This window comes from Bipolaris oryzae (genome assembly GCF_000523455.1).
Source record: "Bipolaris oryzae ATCC 44560 unplaced genomic scaffold scaffold_10, whole genome shotgun sequence".
Classification (NCBI taxonomy): domain Eukaryota; kingdom Fungi; phylum Ascomycota; class Dothideomycetes; order Pleosporales; family Pleosporaceae; genus Bipolaris; species Bipolaris oryzae.
In genome coordinates this window covers 86,225-108,372 of record NW_006911286.1, presented here as the reverse complement: position 1 = coordinate 108,372, position 22,148 = coordinate 86,225, and the positions used below count along the sequence as shown (strand labels likewise).

General features: G+C 52.0%; 6 protein-coding genes across 6 annotated transcripts; 4 read left to right on the top strand and 2 right to left on the bottom strand.

Moving 5' to 3' along the window:
* Positions 1 to 134: 134 nt before the first annotated feature.
* COCMIDRAFT_32818 (uncharacterized protein) lies at positions 135 to 895 on the top strand (the record flags this gene model as incomplete). The annotated part of the gene is made up of 2 exons (XM_007685455.1): positions 135 to 715; positions 763 to 895. The coding sequence occupies 2 exons, from the start codon at positions 135 to 137 to the stop codon at positions 893 to 895; spliced, it is 714 nt and encodes a 237-aa protein (XP_007683645.1).
* Positions 896 to 1,517: 622 nt separating this feature from the next.
* Positions 1,518 to 4,416, top strand: COCMIDRAFT_83449 (uncharacterized protein; the record flags this gene model as incomplete). Its single annotated transcript, XM_007685484.1, has 2 exons — positions 1,518 to 1,882; positions 1,989 to 4,416. 2 exons carry the CDS (start codon positions 1,518 to 1,520, stop codon positions 4,414 to 4,416), a joined length of 2,793 nt encoding a protein of 930 aa, XP_007683674.1.
* A 251-nt stretch (positions 4,417 to 4,667) lies between these two features.
* Positions 4,668 to 6,936, bottom strand: COCMIDRAFT_83635 (uncharacterized protein; the record flags this gene model as incomplete). The annotated part of the gene is made up of 4 exons (XM_007685483.1): positions 4,668 to 4,970; positions 5,028 to 5,894; positions 5,943 to 6,388; positions 6,444 to 6,936. The coding sequence occupies 4 exons, from the start codon at positions 6,934 to 6,936 to the stop codon at positions 4,668 to 4,670; spliced, it is 2,109 nt and encodes a 702-aa protein (XP_007683673.1).
* A 341-nt stretch (positions 6,937 to 7,277) lies between these two features.
* On the top strand, positions 7,278 to 8,601 carry COCMIDRAFT_32815 (uncharacterized protein; the record flags this gene model as incomplete). Its single annotated transcript, XM_007685454.1, has 4 exons — positions 7,278 to 7,452; positions 7,512 to 7,992; positions 8,055 to 8,271; positions 8,329 to 8,601. The coding sequence occupies 4 exons, from the start codon at positions 7,278 to 7,280 to the stop codon at positions 8,599 to 8,601; spliced, it is 1,146 nt and encodes a 381-aa protein (XP_007683644.1).
* Positions 8,602 to 8,769: 168 nt separating this feature from the next.
* On the bottom strand, positions 8,770 to 13,282 carry COCMIDRAFT_1429 (uncharacterized protein; the record flags this gene model as incomplete). Its single annotated transcript, XM_007685414.1, has 3 exons — positions 8,770 to 11,752; positions 11,803 to 12,499; positions 12,553 to 13,282. 3 exons carry the CDS (start codon positions 13,280 to 13,282, stop codon positions 8,770 to 8,772), a joined length of 4,410 nt encoding a protein of 1,469 aa, XP_007683604.1.
* Positions 13,283 to 13,740: 458 nt separating this feature from the next.
* COCMIDRAFT_83481 (uncharacterized protein) lies at positions 13,741 to 22,108 on the top strand (the record flags this gene model as incomplete). The annotated part of the gene is made up of 6 exons (XM_007685482.1): positions 13,741 to 13,870; positions 13,985 to 16,077; positions 16,130 to 16,808; positions 16,864 to 17,058; positions 17,107 to 21,279; positions 21,330 to 22,108. The coding sequence occupies 6 exons, from the start codon at positions 13,741 to 13,743 to the stop codon at positions 22,106 to 22,108; spliced, it is 8,049 nt and encodes a 2,682-aa protein (XP_007683672.1).
* Positions 22,109 to 22,148: the final 40 nt, after the last annotated feature.

The window sequence follows — 22,148 nt, the reverse complement described above, 5'->3', positions numbered from 1 at the left end:
TATGTCTGTCCATGCTTACTTGCATCCACTCTCCGAAATCTGCCGCTCCCTTCAAGCCCACTCCTCACCACTCTGTCCCGTCCACGGCACTTTTTCCCTTCAAGTTGCGACTCGGCTGCGCGTAGTGTCCCGTCATGCCCACCTGGCTTGTACACGGGTTTCGGTGGCCGCGTGCACAGATTCGCATACACATTATTCTCCAGAACCTCGACGATGCCGCCCCGGAGTGGCTCATGGCCCCTGCGACAGTTGATTGTATGACGAAGAACTTCAAGGAACAATGGCCAGAAACAATGGCCCAGCTGCCGAACCTGCAATTTCTTGAGCAATACGATCCTGACGACTTTACTGTCAAAGACCAGCCCCACGCATACGTCTGTGACATTGTGCACGAAGTTAAGCTTGGCGTGGATATAGAAGAAGTTCAGGGTGCGGAAATAACCGACGACCAACGCGCCGCCATGATTGAGCTGCGTGATAAGGTCTCACCAGGGGAAAAGCTGGCCTGGTTCGTCGTAGTCAATGGTGATGTCGAAAGGTGGGCTCCGCCGCTCGAGGATGATGACGCAACACCAGAGGCTAGCCTGCTCAGCCCGCACAGCCAGACGAGCAGTGTATTGCAGTCTGATATGTCGCTTGCCCCAGAGCCCGAACGACCATCAACAAGTCGGAGTCTGAAGAAGTGGCTCGGAGGAAAGCTGAGGAAAACAAAAAGGCAAGACCACTGCACCTCTTATCTACTTGCATACTGATGCGTCGTAGTGGGCGGTCCTTGAGGGGCGATGCAGTAGCTGCGGCTGAGGAGCCAGCTCCACCACTCCCACCCATCTCTCCACGCCATGCCCTCCACGCTGCCAACGGGAAAGCGCCGGAACCTCAAACTGCTGCGCCTTGAGCAAGGATGGCCATGATGAGCAAAACCGCGCTACAGGAACATATGTGAAGTACTACTGAGCGCACCTTTGATTGGACTATCATGGCAATGTACGTTACGATGTTGTCGAGATCATGTCAAGAAATTCGTTATGTATATGAAGCATGAGCACTCCGATTATGCACTACGTTTGTAATGAAAGATGTCCTCTTCTAATTCATTCCGCCTACTTCGGAGTATTAGCTGTTGTAGTACATCTTAGTTTCTGAGTTGAACTGTACCAATACAATGATGGTGCATCCGACTCTCAATTGATTGCATACAAAGAACCAGCCTGTCGCAAACTTACCTTTTGGGCTAGCGTGATTGGAGCTGTGGTGGGTGCACGTGATGCGCGTCAACCTATTCTCAAATTATTATCGACGTCGCGTCGGCTCAACGCCGCTTCAAACACCAAACTTGGCAATTACACACAACTCTGCCTCAGATAGCTGCACTAGTACCGGTAATATTGGCGACCACTTTTCCACGTCTTTCAGGTGTTCCACGGCCAGACTGCAGTGGTTTTGGCGCATCTTGCGCAACTATCCAGCCCAGGGCCCAATAACCATTTGTATCTGAGAACCGCACAAACACCGCCACCATGAGTCGACGCGACTTCTTGTCGATGCCGGCGCCCGAGAATTATGTGGCTGGATTGGGTAGAGGAGCTACGGGCTTTACAACCCGAAGCGATCTCGGTCCAGCTCGTGAGGGTCCGTCCGAGGAGCAGATGAAGGAGATGCTAGCAAAGCGCGCCGCATCGCTAGGCCAAGCCGCCCCATCTGCGTATGGTGTTACCGAAAAGAAGGAGGAAGAGAGGGATGAAGATGAAGACCGGTTTCAGGACCCCGACAACGAAGTTGGCCTCTTCTCAAGTGGTATGAACTACGACAAAGAGGATGACGAGGCAGATCGCATATACCAAGAAGTTGATGAGAAAATGGACAAACGTCGCAGAGCCAGAAGGTTAGTACCCCTCGTTTCTTTTCCACTGCCCCTCCCCTCTATCTTTATTGTCGAAGTATTCATCGTGTTTTTTTCCACGAACAGATGCCGATTGTGTCCGCCGTAGGGAAGCCCGAGAACAGAAAGAACGCGAAGAATACGAACGAAACAACCCCAAGATCCAACTCCAATTCGCCGATCTGAAACGTGCCCTTGGTGGCGTATCTGAAGAAGAATGGGCAGCATTGCCTGAGGTCGGAGATATGACGGGTAAAGCCAAGCGTGCGCGTGAAGCCCGCATGGCCAACGCCAGATCCTATGCAGTCCCAGACAGCGTTCTGGCTGCCGCATCCAAGAGTGGCGAGCTCGATACATCGATATCCACGGGAGACGCCGATGGCATGACCACCAATCTCGCAAGTATTGGTGCAGCCCAACTTTCCGCCCTCACAGTACGACTCGACTCAGCAGCCAGTGCACCCGGTGCCCAGACATCGACAGCCTCTGGTACGGCAACATCGGTAGACCCCAAGGGATACATGACTGCCCTAAGTAAGAAGGAGGCCATGGGTGAAGAGGTTCCGGTAGAGGATATCAATCGGGCGCGTGTACTTCTAGAGTCTGCCGTCAAGACCAACGTACACAACGGTCCTGGATATGTTGCGCTAGCAAGATTGGAAGAGGTGGCGGGAAAGATTCATACTGCTAAGAAGGTCATCGCCCGAGGTTGTGAGCTGTGCCCTCGATCTGTCGTAGTCTGGGAGGAAGCGATTCGGTTGAACCGCGACAACCTCCACAACGCAAAGGTCATCGCAGCAAATGGTATCAAGCAAAATACAAAGGCCGTTAAGCTGTGGCAAGCAGCGATCGACCTGGAACAGACTCCTGCGGCGCGAAAAAAGGTTACTCGACAAGCTCTGGATCACAACCCTCAGAGTGTAGAACTGTGGAAAACGCTGATCAACGATACGGAGGAGCTTGACGCTGTTCGACTTCTATTCGCCAAAGCAACCGAAACTGTTCCGCTATCTGAAGAGTTGTGGATCTCATATGCGCGCGTCTCGGAACCAGAAGCTGCACAGCAGATTCTCAACAAAGCCCGCAAAGCCATTCCCACCAGTTGGGCCATTTGGATCCATGCTTGCCGACTTCAAGAAGAGCTTGGAAAGGTGGAAATGCTAGACACGATCATGACTCGAGCTGTGAAGTCGCTCATCAAGGAAAATGCAATGATCAAGCGAGAGGAGTGGATCACGCAGGCGGAAATCTGCGAAGAGCAAGGCGACAAGGGAACAGCAACTGCCATTATCAAGGCGACTGTTGGATGGGGCCTTGACGAAGACGATGAACGCCGAGACGTCTGGCTGGAGGATGCCAGAAGCGTCTTGAACCGGAACAAGCCAGAGACGGCCAGGGCTATTCTAGGATTTGCCGTTGCCGTATTCCCCTACAGTACGACCATTTGGCATGCATTCGCCGACCTCGAGAAGCATCATGGTAACATGGACTCACTCCTTAGCGTTCTTGAACGGGCAGTCAATGCCTGTCCTACATCAGAATCGCTTTGGCTGCTTTATGCTCGAGAGATGTGGCAATCGGGTGACCCTGAAGGAGCTCGCAAGGTACTGGGCCGAAGTTTCGAGGCGCTCCCAGGTAATGAGATGCTCTACACACGTGCGGTTGACTTTGAGGTGGATGCTGGCAACTACGAACAAGCTCGTAGCTTCCTCCAAGTAGCGCGTGAATCTGCAGCTACAGACCGCATCTACATGAAGTCCGCAGTTCTTGAACGACAACTCGGAAACTTCGAAATGGCCATTGATATCTGCAACCAGGGACTGCAAAACTGGCCTGGAAGCTGGAAGCTCCATGCAATCAAGGGCCAAGTCTACGAACAGCTCTCCAAACTCCCCGAAGCCCACGAAGCCTTCAACATCGGCACCCGCGCCGCCCCCAAAGCCCCTGTCCTCTTCATCCTCCTCTCCCGCCTCCAAGTCAAACAAGGCGCCATCGTCAAAGCCCGCTCAACCCTTGACCGTGGCCGGCAGCAAAACCCAAAATCCGAGCACATCCTCCTCGAACAAGTGCGCCTCGAGCGCCGCCAAAACAACATCAGCGCAGCCCAGCAACTCATGGCCTCGGCTCTCCAACAATGCCCCAAATCCGGTCTCCTCTGGGCCGAAAAAATCATGCACCTCGAATCCCGCACCCAACGCAAACCCCGTGCCCTTGAAGCTATCAAGAAAGTGGAGAAAGACGCCTTACTTTTCTGTGTCGTCGGCCGCATCTTTTGGGCCGAACGTCGTCTCGATAAAGCGGCGACGTGGTTCGTCAAAGCCGTTACTCACGACAGCGATTTCGGAGATGCGTGGGTGTGGTATTACAAGTTTCTGCTCCAGCATGGGACGGAGGAGAAGCTGCAGGATACCCTTGCGAAAGCGGCCCTGGCGGAACCGCGGCATGGCGAGATTTGGCAGAGTGTTGCGAAGGATCCGAAAAATGCGCGGAAGAGTGTTGAGGAGATTTTGAAGTTGGCGGCGGAGGTGGCGGAGTAAGATGGATGTGGAGTTGACTGGTGTATGTGATGAGGCTTCCAACGAGAAGGGATTATGGGTATTCTGGGCACTTTCAGGAAAGGAATGGAGTATATCTTTATGTCGATAAGGAAGGTGCAAGGACATGAGGATCTTAGTTACAAATGTGATACTGAGATGTTCAGACACCCCGTATTCAAACTGTTCATTTCAAGCAAAACCTCAAGTTCCCCCCCTTCCCCCTTTTTTTTTGTCGCATTCCACTCTACTCATTACTTCTTCACCTCACCTTCCACCTCTACAACCTCCCCTTCCTTGTCCACCACCTCACCTTCCTCAACAAACATAGTCTCCTGCGCACTCCACAGCTCACTATACAACCCACTCCGATCAATAAGCTGCTGATGCGTCCCACTCTCCGCGACCCCACCCTCACTCAGCACGATAATAACGTCCGAGTCGTAAATGGTGCGGAGGCGATGGGCCACAAACACCGATGTGCGCTTCTTTTCTCTAACAAGAGAGTTGATGTGGGACAGGAGGGCCTGCTCGGTATGCGTATCTAGCGCTGACGTCTATTATTTCGTTTTGTTAGTTAAAAGAGAAAGATGGGGTGGAGGGGGGAAACGTACAGCTTCATCGAAGAACAAAAGCGGGGGATCCTTTAGTACCAATCGCGCAATGGCGAGTCTCTGTTTCTCGCCCCCGCTAATCATCATGCCGCGCTCGCCGACCATAGTGCTGTAGCCATCCGGGAACCGAGCGATTGTCTCATCGATACGGGCGCGTCGGGCTGCTTCGCGGACTTGGTCTTGGGTGGCGTCTAGATTACCGTAGTGGATGTTGTGCTGGATTGTATTGTTGAAGAGAGGCGTATCCTGCGGTACCACTCCGATTGCGCGGCGGAGACTCTCTAGATTGACGTCGCGGATATCCTGGCCGTCGATCAAGATACGACCGCCCTGTGGATCGTAGTAGCGGAATAGCAAGCGGAGGATAGTGGATTTTCCGCAGCCGCTGGGACCGACGATTGCGACTTTTTTGCCGGCGGGGATGGTCAGGGTGAGGTTTTTGATGATGGGGCGGTCGGGACGGTAGCCAAAGGATACGTTTTCGAATTTGATTTCGCCCGTCTTGAGGACGAGGGGAGGGGCATTGGGCTTGTCTTTGACGGTTACGTTTACTTTTTGGAGGTTGAAGAGGGTTTCCATGTCGAGGAGACTTTGGCGGAGTTCGCGGTACATGGAACCGAGGAAGTTGAGGGGCACGGAGAGTTGGAAGACGAGTTGGTTGACCATGACGAGGTCGCCGACTGTGAGTTGGCCGGTTGCGACGCCATTGGCTGCGAGATACATCATGGCAGTCAAAGCAGAAGAGAAGATGATATTTTGACCCGAGTTGAGGAAGGCCAGGGAAGTGGCGACCTTGATAGAAGCTTTCTCGTAGTCCTGGAGGGCCTTATCGTAACGCTTGACTTCGTGTTTTTCATTGTTGAAGTACTGCACACGTTAATAGAGAATACTAGAGAAGTTGGTCATAAGAAATACCTTGACAGCTTCGTAATTAATCATAGAATCGACTGCAACAGTAGCCGCCTTGTTATCTGCAGCATTGGCCTGTTTCCTAAACTTTGTTCTCCATGAGGTCGTCATGATGGTAAAGACAGAGTAAGCAGTCATTGTAGTGCCGGTGATGAGGGCAAACTGCCAGCCATATTGGTATGTCAGAATGCCGCATACAAGTGAGATTTCGAGTGCCGTAGGAAAAATGTGAAAGACCATGGCAGTTAGCAAGAAACTGATGCCCTTTGTACCACGATCAATGGCCCTGGTGAGACCTCCTGTTTGCCTTGATAGATGGAAACTCAGATCCAGCCTTAGTAGATGTTCATAAACACTGCAGGCCACCTTGCGAATAGCTTTTTGAGCAACACTGGCAAATACGGCGTTTCGCAATTCTTGGGATACAGTTGCACCGATACGGGTCAAACCGTCTGATCGAAGTCTCAGCCAAAATAGGACGAGTATGCATTGCTGGGTCTAGCTTACAAGCGATAATCATAGAGCCTGCCACGGTAGTCGCGGTACCGCCTACAGCAGCAAAATCTATGTTCATGGCGTCTACAATGCTCTTGAAGTAGAAGGGGACCTGCACGTTAAGCAGCTTTGCGCCAACCAGTAACCCCACACTCAGCCCAACCCTGAACCTCGTGCCCATATTGTCCTTTGGCCACAGATACTGCGACATTTCCTTGATAATGGCCCAGTCAGCCTTGCGCTGTTCCTTGTTGGTCAGGACCTGTTCTTGAAGCAATGGGTCTGCCTTTGCGACTTTGGGTTTTGTGGTAGTCGCATTGGCTGCGGGCTCGGTAGCCTCGAGTGCAGGCTTAGAGCCCGGTTTTGGCCGCTCGCCATGTGCATCTTTTCTATGAAGAGGAGATGAGGTGAAGACGCGGATACCGTGGTGTACTGGATGAAGGCGCAGCGTAGATGCGTGAAGACCCGGCCGACAGGCGGCGCGGGCAAGAGGTGGAATTAACATGACGGAACTGACATGTTAGAGACGACTGGAGTAAAGGAAAAGAACCAAAAACCCGCGTGGGTGTTCAATTGCTTGAACAAAAAGTGGCGGAAGAGAGGAAGACGAGCACGTCATATGGAGAGTACCTGGAGAAGCCCACGAGACATGGATGCAGCCCATCCCACCTTGTCTAGCGCGTTTGCGGCAGGCGGGCGGGCGAGCTTGCATCATAACGACTAATTAATTCCGGCCGATACTTACTGCTGCTAATAATAATAACTGCCATTGCGGTTACTACTACTCCTCCAACAACCCATCTCGACACCCACACATACACTACACGCCAATTGCCCGGCACAGCCATGTTACGATCGGCTGCCTCGCCCTGGGCGAACCTGGCCCGCACATGCGCACCCGCTGGTCGCTCATCAATTGCGGCGCGATGCATCAACATTTCGGCCACCAGCCCGTCGCCAGAACCAAGCCTGCAGCAGGCAGTCAGTGTTGAGGGCACCGCCACGCCCATGCACACGCCCGGTATGCATTCATCTGTGGCCTTAGCGAGGCGACCCTGCTAAAACATCTGGCCTGCGCAGACGCCCGCTTCGACGTCATTGGAACACCCTTCTCCCTCCTCTCCGTCTCCCTCTCGGCCTCGCAGACGCTCTACACTCGTCGCGGCACCCTCGTCGGCCTTAGCGGCAAGTCGGAAAACACTCTCTCTACCTTGTCCGTTCTCGAGCCTTTTCAGCGCGCGCCCGTCGGCATTCCCTTCCTCTATCAAAAAGTGTCGTCGACCAGCCCCGTCACAGCCCTCATCTCTACTAAAACCCCCATATCGAGCATTGTTTCTGTAAATCTAGACGGAAGGGATGACTGGATCATCAGCCAAAAGCAGGCGCTGCTTGCGTGGACTGGCCTCACATTGAAGCTGAAGCCGCAATACAATGTCAAGCTCGGCCTGGCACATTGGGGAAACACATACATCACAGGCCGAGGCCTACTCGCACTGACAGGAAACGGACAAATCTACCAGGTCCACGTAAAGGCTGGCGAGAGCTACGTAGCCCACCCCAGGTATGCCAACTTTTGCCCTGAACACAGACAATTCACCATCTTTGACTAACCCCACTACGCAGCAATGTGGTAGCATACACAGCCTCCAACACTCCACCCGTCCCCTTCCGCTTCAAATCGTCCAATGTGCGATTCCAAGTTCCAGACTTGGGCTTCGGCTCGCTGGTCCAGAACACACAGTTTTTCCGAACAATGAGCAAGACGGCTACATGGCGCGCGCTGGCCACCACATACCACACCCTCAAGACATGGATGCGGAGGACAGTCTGGGGAGACAGGGTGCGCTGAACACATGAACTACACTATTTACTGCATATAATAACTGACATTACCCAGCTCTTCCTCCGCTTCGAAGGCCCAACCACCATGCTCGTCCAGTCGCGTGCCTCACGTATCAGCGACGTCCTCACACTACGAGACGTCGATGAGATTGCCGACAGCCCGCCTGGCGCCGTCGAAGATGCCGTCACAAGGAAGATCAAGGAAGAGATCAAGTCGATTGGCGAACAAGGTACAAAGGCACCCATACCAAATACGGATGCATCTGGCACAGTAAGATACGCCACTATCAAAGATGGCAAGGCAGAGTTTGAGAAGCCATCTGTATAAACTCAGCAAGCAAAAATCTCCTCTTTACATACATACATACCCTTTTTTTTGCCAATTGAGCCTTATTCAAGCAAAACCACATACGTACAACTCCAGTACCAAGCCATCCTCGGGCCAAAAAAAAAGACCAGTTGCCATTGTCAAATCCATTTTCTATTCTTACCCCATCTACTTCGCCTTTCCAGCCGCCTTCTCCCTAATCCTCTCCTCCTTCTCGAACTTTTGCTCAAAGATCCTAAAAAACAACCCTAGCCACTCTTGCTCCCGATGACTCAGTTGGCGTGCAGGATTCTTCCAGCTCCCCGCTAAAATCTCTTTAACCCGTCGCCTCAGAACTTTCAGGCCGACGGCAGCACGCCATTCTCTCACCGAGAACCGTACCACGTTACCCGGTAGACTTATCACGCCGGCGTGCAGTTTGAAGTCGAGATCTGCAGCGACTATGAGGATCATGGCGAAGGGGTACGCAATGGATGTCGAGTGGGCATTGTAGAATTTGTTGCTAGACTGCATGATGTGGTAATATGATAGGAAATGTGCGGTTGATGAGCCTTTATTGACGGAGGTGGGTGCGAGGCTGACAGTCTGGTTGTTGGATATGTTGCGCCATCCTTTCCCCTCACGCGTTAGCATCTTGGGGTAGAAGGCTGTTGCGATGACGGAGTTGACGAGGAGATCGTTGTCGGAGTGGGTGTCATATTGGGGTGGGATGTCGACGAAGACGCGGTGGCGCGGTGTGCTTCTATAGCGGTTTAGGGCCCGGCGTTCGTCTTGCGTTAGTTGCACGAAGCCTGCTTCTACGAGGGACGAGAGAAGTTGCGCTTTGAGGTCTTCGACGTTGCCTAGGTTCTGGGCGCTGAGGAAGTTCTTGTGGCAGAATTGCATCTCCGATCGGCCGGCGGTTGTGCATACGGATTTCCAGGCTTTGTAGGCATTGTATGTTGTCAGAAGATCTGAGTCGCCTTTCTTGAACCCGAGGCGTGCTATATCAGCGCGCTGCTTTGCGCCAAAAGGTGTTACAAAGGGAGACTTGGAAGAAAGGATTGCAGCAATGGTGATGGCGACATCGACACAGCCAAAAGTACATGCAAGCAATACAAGTTTGCCTAAGTGTGCATCCAATGGAAGCTTCGCAATTTGGCGACCAAGCGGCGTGAGCTCTTCACTTGGTGTGAGCGCATCAACCTCCACAAGTGCATCAATGGCACGCCGGATGTTCTTAGACAAGGGTGGATCGAGAGCCTGAGCAAGCGTTGCCTCAATATCTCCCAGCTTGCAAATCTTGACACGCATGACCAGATCTTGCAGTGAAAGTCTCAGCATCTCCGGCGTCTGTTGTTCAGCCATCAAGTTGTCGTGACGGTATTTCGTAAACAGGTGGAAGCATAATCCCTCTTGGACACGGCCTGCACGACCACGGCGCTGCTTCGCATTGGCTCTTGAGATGAACGACTGTGTCAGACGTGAGAGCTGTCTTCGTTCGTCAAACCTCATCTCCTTGTGCTTGCCAACGTCAATGACACAGGTGATGTCTGGAATTGTTACTCCAGTCTCTGCAATATTCGTTGCGAGCACAATCTTGCGCACGCCCGGTGGGGGAATCAAGAATGCAGCCTGCTGGTCTTCGCTTGATATTGTGGAGTGCAATGGATACACATACCAATCGGCTTTGAACGAAGGGTGGCCAGCCAAAGTATCATTCAGTTGGCGGATTTCGGCAATACCTGGAAGGAAGACAAGAATGGCACTGCTAAAGCGGCTCAGTTGCGGGTCGTAGGCAACGGTTTCAACAAGTCGTGTAATCAAATCGTAGTCAATGGCGTATTCATCATAATTGGAGAGCACATTTCTCGTTGCAGCACTGTAACCAGGGAGTTTGCTAGGTATGCCAGATTTGTCGCTCGTGACTTCATCATCCTCGTCGTTGTCGCTGGTAGTGGTGTTGGTGTTCTGCTCGGATGCCCCCGTATAGTGCGTCAGCTCAATCGCATCCTCAAGGTATCGTGTCTGCACTGGGAAGGTGCGACCAGGTACTGTTAAGATCGGTGCGTCGTTGAGATATCGTGAGAATTTGGCGGCATCGACGGTAGCACTCATCAATATCACCTTTAGTTCAGGCCGACGTACCATCAGCGACCGCAGAATAACCAGGAGAAAGTCCGTGTCAATGGACCTTTCGTGGACCTCATCAATGATCAAATGCGTAACCTCTTGTAGAGATCCAGAAGACTCCAACATGCGGAGTACAACACCTACAGTTGCGTACACTAGACGAGTCTGTGATGACATCTTGGACTCAAGTCGGATTGCGTAACCGACTAGTGAGCGCATAGTCCCAAGGTCTTTCGGCCCCTCGCCCAACTCCTCACTCACACGTTGCGCAAGTGAAATAGCGGAGATTCGTCGGGGCTCAGTACAGTAGACTTTACATGCCTTGCCTTGTGCAAGCTCATGCTCAAGAACAAATGCTGGAATCTGCGTACTCTTTCCACACCCAGTCTCACCACAAATTATGGTGACTTGGTTCTTGTCCACCGTTGACAGAATGGATTCCTTGAAGCCAAAGACCGGAAGGTTCGATCGGTCGACAAGCATGTGTTGATATGAAGGGGTAGAGGCTTTGGCAGCCCACAACTCCCTTAGACTCTCATGTTGGCGTATTGGTGTGTTGTACCCCGAGTTTGATCCACTGGAGCCTGTAGCAGCCTGGTTGCGCATCTTGAAGCGATTCGTAAAAACAACACCATCTGACTCTTCGTTTTCCACTTGATCCTGGACGAATGAGCGGTAACGCTTTATAGCATCACGATCTGCGGCATCCAGACGCATTTTTCGACTTTCGAGAAATTCTCTATAAAGTTCTCTCCAGTTTGGTGGCAGTCGTAGATGAATCCTTTCGTCCTTTGGCGAGGCAACAGAGATGGAGAAAAGTGCAACGACTGAGATATAGCTCTCACTTTGCTCGGCGGACACGGTTGCAAGATCAATTGCTGCGAATGTAATTTGCCTTCTATAAGGAGTCGTAGTCACTCCAGCAACTTCGGTATCGTATTCGATATCGATATCTTTTGACCAGGTGATAGTAAGTGAATGCCGGCAAGTGTATACGGTAGGTGAGATGACTGCATACGACAAACGCGCACCAGAGTCCCTAACAACGTTTAGCTAGTATGTTCGAAATGGAGATCTTTTGTCGCATACCTCGAGCGAACCGCCTCCTCAAGCACTTTGCGGGGAGATAAACCGCTTGCCTTGCCAAAGTCACGTATAGTCACATCAGCAGAATTTACGCCGTTGGTTGTAGTTTCTGGTTTCGATGGCGAATCAGGAACTGCAGAGAACATTCCACCGAGCAAATCCATATCCTCCTCGTCTTGACTAGCAGCTGAGGATGCTTCAGTTGCAGGCACTCCACCTACAGTAGATTTTGGAGGTTCGTTATCATTATTTTCTTTCTGCCCCTGTGGAACCTGGGGTTGTGTGCCATTTCGCTGCCGTTTCTTGGCTTGGTTCTGGGCGATTTGATTGCGCCTGGCTGGCCACTTTGCCTCTGCTTCGTCTTCATCGAATAGGGTGTCCGACTTCAACTGTTGCAGTTGAGAGAGTAACTTCCGAACAGCTGGTGTCTGGGAAGAAATAGGCTCGGGCTTTTTCGACTTCGCGCCCTTCTGTGACTTTCGTGTGTTTGTTTCTACGAGCTGTGGGTCAATCTCGTAAAGTTTGCTCTTGATGTTGAGATATGTGGGAATAAGGTCCTCGCTATCAATATCGCTATCGATATCGCTGACTTGGACATCACTCTGGTCATTTTCGACAGGTGTAAAGCCATTAGCTCTTGCAGGCGTTGAAGCTCCTGGTGTGGCTGCGGTCTTTGGCAATGGCTCACTGGGCGGTGTAACTATTTTCGGTTAGCGAGGCGCACTAACGTTTACATGTAGGTGGACGACTTACCAGGTCGCGAAGGAGGAGGAGCGTCGGGAGCTGCACGTTTGGGCGGAGACTCTTCATAGGAAAAATTGAAATCTTCACATTGATCGAGTGCAAGCCATTCCAAGGCTTCTTGAAAGCCCCATATACCAGATGATGCATCGACACCAGCAGCGTTGGCGCACAGCCATGTTAGGACAGGTTCGATGTGATTGTCTGCGAAGCCAAGCTCACGAAGGGTCAAATCAAGCGTCCATAATTTGAAAATGGCATCTTCCTCGGTCAAAGTTTTCAGGAAAGACTGTTGGCCCTGTCTCCTGTTTGAATCATTGGACTCGGCCTGTGCTAAATGTATAATGTTGTCCAGAATCTCTCCGGACAGCCATTCATAAACTGCGATCGAGTAAGACTGGCTGCGCAGAAGCCTACGGTCGGTCTGAAAGCGTGTAACATGGCGACTGGATTCGCGGCGGACTTTGGCAGCATGTTTTTCAACTAACAATTGAAGCTCGTCGCGCTCGAGTTGGGCCTCGAGCTCTTCGGGAGTTTGTGCGATTTCCTCTTTTGGTAATGTAGCCTGCTGGGGTACCTGAGATGCCGGCTCTGGTGCTGCTTGGCTTTCTTTTGACTGCAGTTTAGAAACTTCTTTGGCCGGGACGTCAGCGGCCGACCTATCGGGCTTAGGTTTGCTGGCCACAGACGTGGTTGCAAAGCCGCGTGCAGGATTGCCGGCTGGCTTCTTCTTTTTGGCCATAGGGAAGGCTGGGGCGAATCTCCTCTTTTCTCTTTTTGGCTAATTGATACGATTCGGGGGTGCTAAGTAAGGTGAGGGGCAGGGGTGTAGTTCAAGCGGGCTGCCGTATAGAATACCTCGGAGCCTGATCCCGAGCGAGATCAAGATTGGGTAGGGCTGAGATACAGACGGGACGCATCAGGGCGCTCAGTTGGTGGAGAAGCAGCAGTAGAGACGAGGCCAGTCCAGTGGTGGGGGATTGGTGGTGGTAGGGCGATCCACACGGCGGCCGAGTGAGGCCTGAGCAGTGCGCACTGAGCGCCGAGCAGCGATGTCATTCCGCTGGGTAGTCGGTCGCAGGTGGGCAAATACTTAGACGAGAAATCTTGGCATTATCATTTCGCGATTGTTGCTCCTCACCACCAACCCCGCCGACCTCCCCGCATCCGCACTTGGCCTTTGCGTATGGACCGAACGACATGGCTGTGAATGGGGATGCTGAAGCCCAGGCCCTGGACCGCGACCAACTGTGGCAGAGGCTCATCACGAGCTCCACCAAGCGCCGCATCCACGAGCTGTCGGGCCTGCAGCAACAGGTCGCAGATGACTGTGAGTGCCTGGACGCCCCAATGCACCCACCCACACGCATACATGTATGCACATACATGTGTGTCTATGTACACGACCAGCCATAGACTGACGAGACCCCGTCCTGTGCAGCAGCGCTGAAGACTGCCGACCTGCAACCGCTCCTAGAAACACTATTCGAGACATATCCGCTATACGAGGACCGCGAATCCCGCCGCGCCGTCGAAGGCGTCCTCAGGTCGCTGGTGACGGGCCCACATGGAACAAAGGTGCTGCCGCCCATCGTCAAGTTCCTGCAGCAAGAGTGTGCAAAGAAGGGCATTGCCCACTCCAATGCCTTTGTGCTCAACGACTGGTGCTCGGTGCTGCTTCTGCAGCTCGCAAAGTCGCCTGATGCATGGGCAACCCACGGACTGAACGTCGCCCTCGCCAATGCGCGCGCAATAGAGTTGTGTGTGGGCACAGGCAGCGATCGCCGGGCTAGCCGTCTCGCACACTCTGCGCTCGTCTCTACTCGCCGGGCTCTGCGCGCTGTCTTCCGCTCAGAGGCAATCGCCCAAGACGCTCTCCCCAAACTCGTCACCACCCTCACCGCAAAGGGCCCCGCTCCCACGGCTGGAAATGCCGTCTTTCTCGGCGTCATCGCAGGCGTCTCGTCTCGCCTGCCAGCCATCAAGCCCCTCCTCGAAAATCACAAGCAGGACTATTATACCTTCTACACAAGAGAGATTGTTGGCTCGAGGAGCCAACTCCCCCACCATATCTCTAATGCCCTGCACGACTTCTTTGACACCTTCCCTACCCTGGATGAGCTGCGCACCAATGTCTTCCAACCCATTGAAAAGGCTCTCCTGAGAGCACCTGAAGTGGTGCTCAACGACATTATCTCGCCTATGATCCTCGCACTGCCCGAGTCTATAGATCTCTCAGACATTCTCCTAGGCAACATGCTGAAGCCACTTCTGGCTAATGTAAAGTCTACCAACCCGGTCATACGAGCCGGCACCCTGCGCACCTTTAGGGCCCTTGCCTCACGATCAAAGGATAGTGACAAAATTGACAAAGTGGCAGACGAAGTGCTAAATCCTCTCAAGCAGGGCAAAGTATCGGGTGCTGACCAGAAGGTCCTGCACGCTCAGATGCTTACGGTGCTGCCCGAGTCTCCCTCACTGTCCAAGAAAATTCCCGTAGGAATTGCTGCCGTGGCATTGAAGGAGGCAAGTGAGCCAGCTGTGCTTGCAGAAGTGTCAGCAATGACAACGCATCTGAACTTCGGACTAGCCAACGGTGTTGCCCTCGACAAGGCGGTATCCGATGCCTTTATCAAAGGCATGGGAGATAAGCGCGTTCCTGTAAAGCGGCTCTGGGCTGTCCGGGCAGCCGACATTTGGTGGAATCTGTCTGAAGAGCAGCAGAGCCAACCAGATGTACTTGCCTTCTGCCAGGCTACCCTTCCAAAGCTCGTTGAGCTCTGGCAAGATGTCAATGCTAATCCACTTCCAGCAGCCCAAAGTGGCTTAGCCACAGTCGGACATTACGTTGCTGCACTTCTCATTGATAAAGTTCAGAAGATGAAGGATGAGAAACTAGCATCCATCTTCAAGAAATCCGATGTCATCTCACAATCTCTCGCCACGCAGCCCAAGCCTTCTTTCATCCTCAACCCGAAAGTGTATTCGAAACTATCAACCGAGGAAGATGTCTCAATTGCGTTACTTGCACTGAATGCCGTTGCGCCAAGCGTCACCCAATCTTCCTCCAAGGATGTTCGCGATTCATGGGCACAGGCGTACATATTCCTCGTCGTATCGCAGAGCATCTCTGCTAAGGCAAAGTCGGCTGCAAAACAAGCACTAACGCAAGTATATCTCCAAGCGTCCCCAGAGAAGATCGGCAGTATCATCATAGACGGACTATGGACATGGTACAAGTCAAACGAGCTCGAGGACAAGGAAAGTGCTGCACTGGCATCCAAAACAGGTTCTAGCGAGCTTGGAACAGTTCTAGCCTGTATTTGTCTACCCCCAGATACGATAAAGAAACAAGGTGTAAGCACTGAGCCTTCGACTCTGCACAAACAAGCCATGAACCTTGTTGTTTTGGCCAGAAAGGAAGTCATTCCTCGAGTATCTTGGATTGATCTGTGTCTGCGCATGGGCGTTGACCCCGGTGATGTAGTTCGGAAGAACCTGGAGGACTTTATGCAGACTGTTAATGAGTCTACAGAGGTATGTGAACCTACAAAATCCTAGAAAATCTCACAGCTAACCTGCCTTGAAGAACAAGGACAATGACCGATTTCCAGCGATTGGTCTGGCAGCCTATAGTGCCTATGCTGACATGGCTTTCGTTGCTCCAGATGCTGCCTTGCCCGCCGTAGTAAAGCAGTTCAGTGAAGATCTGGATCCAAAACAGTTGGAAGCCGTTGGTCCGACCGAAGCCGCCATTTTCCGTACTCCTGAAGGCACGGCTTACATCGATGTCCTGTCCAAGAAGGCACCAGTTGTGATAGACAAGAATACCAAAGACTACGATACTCTGAAGTGGGAAGAGGAGCTCCGAGCACAACTGGCGCAAAAGAAGGGGCAGACTAAGAAACTCACTCCGGATGAGCAAGCCAAGGTCAATGCTCAGCTGGCTAAAGAATCAGCCATTAGGAAAGAAGTTTCTGGTATCGAGCAAAGAATGAAGCGGGGAGTGGGCATCATCCAAAGTCTCGCAACGGGTCCCCCTACCGATGCAGATCAGTGGATGGGTCCGGCTGTGGATCTTTTGATTCAAGCGGTGCGCGCTGGCGCTGGACTTCTTCTGGGAGATGTTCCGGCAACTGCTTTGATCGCCTGTTCTGAAAAGATTTCTGGTCGCTTAGGTCCACTAAGACCATTTGTTGGCGTGGCTGTACTTCGAACAATTGGTTCCATACAACTCGCGAAGAAGTACGAGGACGAAGACCTTGGCGGTAAGTCAAATTACGCCCCGTTTAACTGTATGCTCATATATGCTAATGTTATCAGACCTTGTAACACGCGTCATGTACCGAATTCGTTTCTTGAGCGAACAAAGACCATTGGACGCTGTATCTCTTTCATATTGCTTACCCCTCATTTTCTTGGTTTTGGAAAAGGGCGGTATAGGCAAAACCTCGCCTGAGGAAGTTGATGAACAGCTTATCCTCGCCATTGAGATTCTTGCATTCCATACGAACTCTTGTAAGTGTTCAATTCCAGGTGTTCAGGCCAAGAACTAATTGATTACAGGCACCGACACCCGTCTTCCACGCAAAAACATGTTGGAGATTCTTGTGTGGTCAATGCAAAAGTACCAGCAACACTACAAGTTGATCAAGGATTGTCTTTTAGATCTTGCTCGCGGTCTGGCCCCGAACATTACCAACGGTGAGTTGACAGCCCTGCTTCATGGAACCATTGTACCAGAGACCGGTGTCCGAACAGCGACTCTTCAAGCCATAGATGCTGAGTTGGATATGAACGGCATGACCTTTAGCGAAGAAATCTTCATTGCTTGTCATGACGATGTACCGGAAAACGCAGAGCTTGCACAGACAATCTGGGAAGAGAATGACCTCGAATTGAAGCCAGAAGCTGGTGTGCAGATGCTACCATATCTCGATTCACTGGACAAACCACTCAGACGGGCTGCTGCTCGATCCATCGGCGAGATTATAACCAAATACCCAGAGACATTCGACGACCTTTTGAAGAGGCTTCGCGAGTCATACACGGAGAAAGCCAAGCCGCGAGTTCCAGAGCGTGACGAGTACGGTATGCCCCGAAAGGTTGATCTGCGAGATCCATGGGAGAGTAGAGATGGCATTGCGCTCTCTTTCAAGGAAATGACTCCGGGATTTAAGCCCGATGATCTCCCTGAGTTTTTCAACTTTTTGATTTATGAGGGCCCTCTAGGAGATCGCAGCCCCGCCGTCCGAGACGAGTTGATAGAAGCAGCAACATCAGTCATCTCGGCGAAGGCGCAGACCAAGGTTGAGCCATTGATGGAACTTTTTGAGAACGCACTCGAAGCCCCTGATCGCAAATCTGAGATGTATGATCAAGTCAACGAAGCAGTTGTCATTCTTTACGGTGCACTCGGCCGCCATTTGGCTGCTGGGGACGAGCGAGTTCCAAAGGTTGTGCAAAGGTTGTTGTCAACACTCAGTACACCTTCAGAGACAGTGCAATATGCCGTCGCACAATGTCTCCCGCCTTTGGTTCTCACGTCGGAGCAGGAGCTTCCGACCTACATCAACCAGATGATGGAGCAGTTGCTACAGTCCAAGAAGTATGCCTCACGGCGCGGCGCTGCGTACGGACTTGCAGGTATCGTTCGAGGAAAGGGATTGATTGTGCTCAAAGAATACCGTATTATGTCTACACTCAAGGGAGCTAGTGAGAACAAGAAGGATCCCAACCAGAGGCAGGGAGTATACTTGGCGTATGAGCTGCTCTCCCTGATCATGGGCCGCTTGTTCGAGCCCTATGTCATTCAGCTTGTCCCACAGTTACTCGCTGGATTTGGTGACACCAGCGCAGACGTCCGCGAGGCTTGTCTCGATGCGGCAAAAACCTGCTTCTCCACACTCAGTTCCTTTGGAGTGAAACAGGTGCTTCCAATACTCTTAGATGGTCTCGACGAGGACCAATGGCGTAGTAAGAAGGGTGCCTGCGATTCTTTGGGCGCAATGGCCTACCTGGACCCGAACCAACTGGCTCTCAGCTTGCCCGATATTATCCCGCCTCTTACTGTAGTCTTGACAGACAGTCACAAGGAAGTAAGGGCTTCAGCGAACCGAAGCTTGCAACGCTTCGGTGAAGTCATTAGCAACCCTGAGATCAAGAGTGTCGTCAATATCATCCTCAAGGCACTTAGCGACCCTACGAAATACACCGATGATGCCCTTGACGCACTAATCAAGATTCAATTCGCCCATTTCCTAGACGCTCCATCTCTCGCCCTCGTGGTTCGTATTCTGGAACGAGGATTGGGAGATCGATCAGGTACCAAGCGAAAGTCTTCCCAGATCATTGGAAGCTTGGCATACCTTTCCGAGCGAAAGGATCTCATCTCTCATTTGCCAATTTTGGTCGCTGGTTTGCGCGTTGCGATTGTGGATCCTGTACCGGCCACGCGTGCCACCGCGTCCAAAGCACTTGGTTCCCTCGTGGAAAAGCTTGGAGAAGATGCGCTACCCGATCTCATTCCCAGCCTTATGGCAACACTCAAGTCCGACACAGGTGCGGGAGACCGACTTGGTTCTGCACAAGCACTTTCGGAAGTCCTCGCAGGTCTTGGAACTGGACGTTTGGAGGAAACCCTTCCAAGTATCCTACAGAATGTGGCCAGCAGCAGGGCTTCGGTCCGAGAAGGATTCATGTCGCTCTTCATTTTCTTGCCCGTCTGTTTTGGAAACAGCTTTGCCAACTACCTCAGCAAGATTATTCCCCCAATTCTGGGTGGTCTTGCAGACGACGTCGAATCAATCCGAGAAACTGCCTTGCGCGCGGGTCGTCTTTTGGTCAAAAATTTCGCTACCAAGGCCATCGATCTCCTACTTCCCGAACTGGAGAGAGGTCTTGCAGACGATAGCTACCGTATCCGTCTCAGCTCCGTCGAGCTTGTCGGAGACCTCCTCTTCAATCTCACTGGTATCAGTGGCAAGGTGGAAGAAGAAGAGGTGGAAGAGGGTGCCAAAGAAGCAGGCCAGTCTCTCCTCGAAGTACTCGGAGAAGAAAAACGAAACAAGGTCTTGTCTGCGTTATACATATGCAGGTGCGACACTTCTGGTTTGGTGCGCACTGCATCCGTCACTGTCTGGAAGGCATTGGTTGCCAGTCCTCGTACTTTGCGGGAACTTATCCCTACGCTCACACAACTTATCATTCGCCGCTTGGCAAGCTCGAACATGGAGCAGAAGGTCATCGCCAGCAACGCTCTTGGAGAACTCATTCGAAAGGCTGGAGACGGTGTATTGGCTACTTTGTTGCCTACTTTGGAAGAGGGTCTTCATACTACCGATACCGACACCAAGCAGGGTATCTGCATTGCCTTGCGAGAACTCATCGCAGCTGCTTCGCCAGAACAGCTTGAGGACTATGAGAAGACACTCATACAGGTCGTCCGAACAGCTCTGGTGGATCACAATGCAGACGTGCGAGAAGCTGCCGCGGACGCTTTCGATGCTCTTCAGCAGATTCTTGGGAAGAAGGCCGTCGACCAAGTCTTGCCATATCTACTCAACCTTCTGCGATCAGAGGATGACGCCCAAAATGCCCTCTCGGCACTTCTCACTCTTCTCACAGACCAGGCGAGGTCCAACATTATTCTGCCGAATCTCCTACCAACGCTTCTTACTTCTCCGATGTCTGCCTTCAATGCTCGCGCTATTGCATCGCTGGCTGAAGTTGCAAGCTCTGCCATGTCTAGGAGATTGCCAAATATCCTCAATACCATCATGGACAACATCATTGCTTCAAAGGATGAAGATCTCAAGTCAGAACTGGAAGCATCTTTCGACAAGGTACTCTTGTCCGTAGATGAGTTTGATGGGCTCAATACCGCCATGAGTGTCATGCTCGCCTTGTCGAAGCACGACGACGAGAAGCGACGTGCACGTGCGGATATGCACCTTGCCAAGTTCTTCGCAGAAGCAGATGTCGACTTTTCGAGGTACTATCCTGATCTTATTCGGGCCCTTCTCATTTCCTTTGACGACAGCGATCCCGAGGTCGTCAAAGCAGCATGGACTGCGCTCAGCACCCTTACGTCGAAACGGTTGCGAAAGGAAGAGATGGAGTCTCTCGTCATTTCTACGCGCCAAACACTCAACCAAGTTGGTGTTGCGGGTGCAGATCTTCCAGGTTTCTCACTTCCAAAGGGTATCAATGCCATCTTGCCTATTTTCTTGCAAGGTCTCATGAACGGATCAGTCGAGCAGCGAACACAGTCTGCATTAGCTATTTCTGATATCATTGACCGAACAAGCGCCAAAGCATTGCAGCCATTTGTCACCCAAATCACTGGACCCCTCATTCGTGTGGTTACAGAGCGCTCTGTCGACGTCAAGGCCGCCATCCTACTCACGCTCAACAATCTCCTTGGAAAGATCCCTACCTTCCTCAAGCCTTTCCTACCGCAACTTCAACGAACGTTTGCCAAATCACTCGCAGATACATCCTCTGATATCCTACGAGCACGAGCGGCCAAGGCCTTGGGTACATTGATCAAGTTAACACCGAGGGTAGACCCTCTGATTGCCGAGCTGGTAACGGGATCAAAGACAAGCGATGAGGCTGTCAAGACGGCCATGCTGAAAGCCTTGTTTGAAGTAGTAAGCAAGGCGGGTAAGAACATGAGCGAAGCGAGCAGAAATGCCATTCTGGGTCTCATTGATACTGAGACTGATGAATCGAATGGTAAGACTAGAATCGATGACATAGTTCCACCACCCACTAACACCGTCTAGACGCAATGGCCATTACCAATGCTCGACTTTTGGGTGCCCTCATCAGCTGCTTGCCCGAGGAAATTGCCTCCAGCCTGCTCAAGGCCCGCGTCCTGACTACACATTACAACAAAGCATCCGTGTTGGCGCTCAACGCTATCTTGCTCGATGCACCCGAAGCCTTGACAGAATCCTTTGCTGACGAGACTGTGTCCATTATCTGCCAGGGTATCGCGCACTCACAACCGTTCATTTCAGACAATTCGGTCCTTGCAGCGGGCAAATATCTGCTGTCCGAGAAGAGCAACAAGAGTTTCGATCATACAAAACCTATTTTCGAGGCTCTTGCGCCAGTTGTTGAGCCCGGTCATCCTGTTGACACGAGGCGGCTGGCACTTGTGGTGCTTCGAACCGTCTCGCGGCAACACAATGAGCTCGTCCGGCCACATATTCCCTTGGTTATACCAGTGGTATTCGCATCTGTTCGTGATCCAGTCATTCCAGTTAAGCTGGCTGCAGAAGCAGCATTCCTCAGCATCTTCTCGGTAGTAGATGAGGAAAGCGCCGTTTTCGACAAGTACATGACTGGTCCAGGCAAGAGCTTGTCTCCAGGTCAGCAACGTAGCATGGGAGACTACTTCAAGCGTGTGGCCATGAGGCTAGCAGGGCAAGCGAGAGAAAGGAAAGAGGCAGAGGGTGGAGCAGGCAGTCTCGGTCTATCTAGTGATGAGGTTGAAGACGAACGTGAAATCTGGAGTGTCGGAAAGGTTGAGTTGGGAGATGTGTTTGGCGATGATTAGTGATGGGATTGTGTATATGGATAGAAAAGAAAAGCCCCCC